Source organism: Myotis davidii, unplaced genomic scaffold, assembly GCF_000327345.1.
Source record: "Myotis davidii unplaced genomic scaffold, ASM32734v1 scaffold1395, whole genome shotgun sequence".
Taxonomy (NCBI): domain Eukaryota; kingdom Metazoa; phylum Chordata; class Mammalia; order Chiroptera; family Vespertilionidae; genus Myotis; species Myotis davidii.
The window spans coordinates 912,871-919,274 of NW_006288604.1; the positions used below are offsets into that span (position 1 = coordinate 912,871).

The window sequence follows — 6,404 nt, forward strand, 5'->3', positions numbered from 1 at the left end:
CCGCCAGCACAGGACACAGGGGCGCCGCGGGAGCCCCTGCAAACAGCATCTCTGGGGGCGGGAAACACACTCACATGTGAGAGGAAGCGTCACACGAGAGTAACACAGGCCGTCCGCAAGAGAAACACGCACGCTGCGTGTGGGGGAACCAGTCCCACGTGGGAAGGAGCACTGTGCTGTGAGCACCGATGTGTCACATGTGAGAACCTGGTGTCGGGTGGTAGGAGCCCATGTGTCACATGTGAGAACTGGGTGTCATGTGTGGTAGGAGACCATGTGTCACATGTGAGAACCGGGTGTCGGGGGGTAGGAGCCCATGTGTCACATGTGAGAACTGGGTGTCATGTGTGGTAGGAGACCATGTGTCACATGTGAGAACCGGGTGTCGGGGGGTAGGAGCCCATGTGTCACATGTGAGAACTGGGTGTCATGTGTGGTAGGAGACCATGTGTCACATGTGAGAACCGGGTGTCGGGGGGTAGGAGCCCATGTGTCACATGTGAGAACTGGGTGTCATGTGTGGTAGGAGACCATGTGTCACATGTGAGAACCGGGTGTCGGGGGGTAGGAGCCCATGTGTCACATGTGAGAACTGGGTGTCATGTGTGGTAGGAGACCATGTGTCACATGTGAGAACCGGGTGTCGGGGGGTAGGAGCCCATGTGTCACATGTGAGAACTGGGTGTCATGTGTGGTAGGAGACCATGTGTCACATGTGAGAACCGGGTGTCGGGGGGTAGGAGCCCATGTGTCACATGTGAGAACTGGGTGTCATGTGTGGTAGGAGACCATGTGTCACATGTGAGAACCGGGTGTCGGGGGGTAGGAGCCCATGTGTCACATGTGAGAACTGGGTGTCATGTGTGGTAGGAGACCATGTGTCACATGTGAGAACCGGGTGTCGGGGGGTAGGAGCCCATGTGTCACATGTGAGAACTGGGTGTCATGTGTGGTAGGAGACCATGTGTCACATGTGAGAACCGGGTGTCGGGGGGTAGGAGCCCATGTGTCACATGTGAGAACTGGGTGTCATGTGTGGTAGGAGACCATGTGTCACATGTGAGAACCGGGTGTCGGGGGGTAGGAGCCCATGTGTCACATGTGAGAACTGGGTGTCATGTGTGGTAGGAGACCATGTGTCACATGTGAGAACCGGGTGTCGGGGGGTAGGAGCCCATGTGTCACATGTGAGAACTGGGTGTCATGTGTGGTAGGAGACCATGTGTCACATGTGAGAACCGGGTGTCGGGGGGTAGGAGCCCATGTGTCACATGTGAGAACTGGGTGTCATGTGTGGTAGGAGACCATGTGTCACATGTGAGAACCGGGTGTCGGGGGGTAGGAGCCCATGTGTCACATGTGAGAACTGGGTGTCATGTGTGGTAGGAGACCATGTGTCACATGTGAGAACCGGGTGTCGGGGGGTAGGAGCCCATGTGTCACATGTGAGAACTGGGTGTCATGTGTGGTAGGAGACCATGTGTCACATGTGAGAACCGGGTGTCGGGGGGTAGGAGCCCATGTGTCACATGTGAGAACTGGGTGTCATGTGTGGTAGGAGACCATGTGTCACATGTGAGAACCGGGTGTCGGGGGGTAGGAGCCCATGTGTCACATGTGAGAACTGGGTGTCATGTGTGGTAGGAGACCATGTGTCACATGTGAGAACCGGGTGTCGGGGGGTAGGAGCCCATGTGTCACATGTGAGAACTGGGTGTCATGTGTGGTAGGAGACCATGTGTCACATGTGAGAACCGGGTGTCGGGGGGTAGGAGCCCATGTGTCACATGTGAGAACTGGGTGTCATGTGTGGTAGGAGACCATGTGTCACATGTGAGAACCGGGTGTCGGGGGGTAGGAGCCCATGTGTCACATGTGAGAACTGGGTGTCATGTGTGGTAGGAGACCATGTGTCACATGTGAGAACCGGGTGTCGGGGGGTAGGAGCCCATGTGTCACATGTGAGAACTGGGTGTCATGTGTGGTAGGAGACCATGTGTCACATGTGAGAACCGGGTGTCGGGGGGTAGGAGCCCATGTGTCACATGTGAGAACCGGGTGTCGTGTGTGGTAGGAGCCCATGTGTCACATGGGGAAACACACGTCTCATTGAGAGGGAGGCCTGTGTTGTGTGAGGCGTGAGGCTGTTTCCGGCAGCACAGGGGAGCAGAGCAATCGTGTGTGGCCACCCTACCCCGTGCTTCTCAGTGCTAATTGATATTGTCTAAACTGTGGCCATGAATATGTGTGGTGATGAATTCTAAGGCTGTTGAAACAAGGCCATGGCCGGTGAACGCATTCCATCCTGGCCCGAGGCCTCGGCCAAAGAGCCACCTTCCCCTGATGCTGGCGCCAACGCCAACAGACCGAAGCGAGGGCGCTTCCCCTGGGTCCCGCGCCCCCTTGCACGTGCTGTCACCACGGCCACACAGTGTCCGCATTCCCGCCACCATCTCCCTGAGAGCGCAGCCCTGAGCAGGACGCATCTGCTCACGTTCTGTGGACCCGGCACACCCACCGCGAGGGGAACCACCCAGCGCTTGCTGAGCGAACCGATGGAGCCCGTCCCAGCCACGCACAGCGCCTCTCCCGGGGCAGCACGGGGACACGCAGGTCAGACACTCTCGATACCTGTCCTTGGAACCCGTGTGCAAAGTTGTGAGACCATCCTTCCCGCCACCCTCGCTGGAAACGGACCAGGAGCCGGAGCACAGGCTGAGTTAGCGGCTCAGTGAGGACGCCTGAGGGACCGAGAAAGGGGCACCGCCTACTGGAGGGCAGGGGAGAGGGTTCCCCACAGTTACATCCTTCTGACCCCAACACTGCGGCTGCACAGAGCTCTGACGCCTGAGCCCATTTCCCGTGTGACCGTGATGGCTGGGCGAGGCCCTGCCTCTCAGACACAGCCATGTGCGTCGCGTGTCCCCGTCAAGGACAGCGCTCACCCTCACGTCCGCAGCCTCACCTCTGCTTACAGTGAGGAAGTGAAGTCCACTGCTCAAGGTCACGGTCAGTGTCAAGCTGGGCACTGAACCCTGACCTCATGAGTGCCCAGCATGCTTCTTCTAAAGTGGACAGTCCAGCAAACGGGCCCTCCTGCATGCCCATGGGGTCAGCTGGCTTGAGGCCTCCTCCAGGCGCAGAGGAGAGCGTGCTGTGAGCAACGAGAGGCAGGGGAGAGGCTTCCCCACAGTTACGTGCTTCTGACTGACCCCAACCCTGCGGCTGCACAGAGCTCTGACGCCTAAGCCCATTTCCCGTGTGACAGTGATGGCTGGGCGAGGCCCTGCCTCTCCTGGTCGTCACGGGCCAGGAGACGGGCTGGGCTGATGGCTGATGCTGACCACAGACCCCAGGCTGCTTCCCACTCACACAGTACGTCCTCCGCAGCCACAAGAACGACCACCGCGGTGCCCACGGGAGGCATTTGAGCTACTAAACTCAACCAGTACCTACAGCTGGATGTTAACAACCCAATGAAAGTTTTCTTTTGTTCGTGTGGCATTAATTTCCTCAAATGTTGCTTGAAAAATCAAGAGCAAAATGGTCACCAAGTCAGAATAGGTTTAATGGACGCATCTGCCAGAAACAGTTACCTGATTGTCATATTTCAGAGACTGCGTCCCGACCAGAAACCGGATGGCGTCCGTCTCTGCCGTCTGCGGGGTCAGCGCACGTGCCTGCGGGAGGGAGTGCACACCGTTACCACCCTGGGCTTCAGACAGCAACTACCACCCGCTCACCGCCGCCCACTCCCACTGCACTGTGTGCACGGTAGGACTGTGAGTGGGCACAGCAGTTAGGCAGTGAAGATGTGAGTGTGTCAATAAAGCCGGAATCGTCAACAGCGACAGATTGGTTGAGCAGGTTTTTCTGCAAGAGAACAGCAGACAGTGGCTCCAGCACGGCAGAGCAGACGTGGCCACCCGGCAGAACGGCGACAGCCACAGAGCCCAGGGCGGCAGGGTCCTGCTCTGAACCTCGCATGGAGCGGGCAGTGCCAGCATCAGGCAACAAGCACTGTTCACGGTGTGGGCCCTGCCCGGCCCCTTCCTCCCACCGCAGCTGGAACAGGCCTGACCCCACCTCCTCCAGCCCACGGAGTCCTACAGGCTCTCGGTGCCTTGATCCATCCTCTTCAAGGCGGAAATGAGCGAGGCTGGCAGCTGTCCTGACCACTGGGAATGGGACAAACCACAAGTCTCTACCGGAAAAGGTCTGGAGACGACAGGAAACACACGGATCCATGTTCCCACCTTCCTCCGAACCGCCAACGGCACAAAAACATCGACGGCTGAGATACCTCAGTGCCACCAGGCAGACACGGTGGCGGCAGCACCAAGTGCCAGACGTGGAGAACAAGCCTCCCCTCCGACGGCCTGAAGGCGCTCAGGCCCCACAGCCGGGGCCTGCCTCCTCGGCAGACGTGCTGGACGTCCTGGGGTCTTTTTTTTTAAAACATATTTTATTGATTTTTTGCAGAGAGGAAGGGAGAGAGATAGTCAGAAACATCGATAAGAGAGAAACATCGACCAGCTGCCTCCTGCACATCTCCCACTGGGGATGTGCCCGCAACCCAGGTACACGCCCTTGACTGGAATCGAACCTGGGACCCTTCAGTCCACAGGCCGACGCTCTATCCACTGAGCCAAACCGGTTTCAGCAAGTCCTGGAGTCTTAGATTTCTTTGCAAAGCTCGTGATTCTTTGTGAATCTATAGATCTTCTGCCAAAAACGTGCATTCACATACACAGAATTTCGTGTGTATCAGCAAATTCACTCTCTGAACCCTACCCGACCTAAACAAGCCCGGCCTAGAGAAAGCGACTCATGACGGAGGGTCCGGCCATTCCTGAAAGACATGCCCACAGCTCACTTGAGGCAGAAGCAGGAGAGATGCCCCCCGTGTGGAGGAGAAGACTGTGCCCGGGGCGTCAGACGACGCCGAGGGGCAGGCCAGGGCGAGGAGGAACCAGGACACAACGGGCTTCCTCCTAGCCCAGTGAGGGCGAACCCTCTGAGCTCGGCGTGCCAGCATTTGGAAAAACCCTAACTGAACTCTGCTGCCGGGTCACATACAGACATTTTTTGATATTTGCCACCACAGTAAAACAAAGATTTATATTTTTGATATTTATTTTATAAATTTAAATGCCATTGAACAAAGAAAAATCAACCAAAAAAATGAGTTCGCGTGTCACCTCTGACACGCGTGTGACAGGATCGCCATCACTGTCCTAGGCGCTGACGGAGCCGAGCGCCACCTGAGGAGCAGCAGCCGAAACGCGCAAAACGCAGGTCTGCGCAGACCATGTGTTTCCGGGGAAGCCGCCTTTGAGAAAGCACCGCAAGCCTGAACCACCTTGTCCTTCTCACACAGGAGACACCTTTGTAATCGAAGAGGAAAATCGTTCTCCAGAATCTAAACTGCATCTTTAAAATACAGTGAAACTCATAAAAGTGTAACTGAAGACCTTTCTAGTACATTTTGGATAAAATTACAAAAATAACTTAACTCTGGCCATTTTGGTGACAGCGTGATATCCATGTCTGTGATTCTGCTTCTTTGATTAACTGAAAATAAAATGGCCTTCCTACGTGCAGTCATAACGACGGTTTGAGGTGTTCCAAAGACCCTAATACGATAAGAGTGAAGTTTCATAGTGTAACAGGTCACCAAAACTGTCCCTGACTTTATCTTGTCTCATCCCACAATTCAACAAAGCAGACAGGCAGGCAGGAAGGGTATACCTCCACCAAAAGACAGACACTGAGGACCAGGGAGGGTGACTGACTACCAGTCACACAGCTGAGACAAGAACCCAGACTCCCAGCCTAAGGCCAGTTCTTTCTGTTACAGTAAGCAGGGAGCTGGTAGCACAGTGAGACATTTGTCTATTTGGTTATGTTGGACCACAGGTCACCTTATAATTCCACTAGACCAGTGACAGCAAACCTATGACACGCGTGTCAGAGGTAACATGCGAACTCATTTTTTTGGTTGATTTTTCTTTGTTAAATGGCATTTAAATATATAAAATAAATATCAAAAATATAAGTGTTTTCCTATGGTTGCAAATATTAAAAAATTCCTGTATGTGACATGGCACCAGAGTTAAGTTAGGGTTTTTCAAAATGCTGACACGCCGAGCTCAAAAGGTTCGCCATCACTGCACTAGACGCCTGGTGCATGAAATTCATGCACTCAGGGGGGTCCCTCAGCTCGGCCTGTGCCCTCTCGCAGTCTGGGAGCCCTCAGGGGATACCTGACTGATGGCTTAGGCCCACTCACAGGGAACGGGCCTAAGCCGGCAGTCGGACATCCTTAGTGAGCTCCTGGACTGTGAGAGGGTGCAGGCTGGGCTGAGGACTCCCCCCAAGTGCACCAATTTCATGCAACAGGC

General features: G+C 55.3%; 1 protein-coding gene across 1 annotated transcript in view; it reads right to left on the bottom strand.

Moving 5' to 3' along the window:
- Positions 1–3,987, bottom strand: part of TSSC1 (tumor suppressing subtransferable candidate 1) — a 57,902-nt gene extending 53,915 nt beyond the window's left edge. Inside the window, exons 1-2 of the mRNA XM_015561793.1 lie at positions 3,853–3,987; positions 3,597–3,710 (exon numbers count right to left, since the gene is read on the bottom strand). Coding sequence (XP_015417279.1) covers positions 3,597–3,710; positions 3,853–3,987 — 249 coding nt within the window. The remainder of the gene's footprint in view (positions 1–3,596; positions 3,711–3,852) is intronic.
- Positions 3,988–6,404: the final 2,417 nt, after the last annotated feature.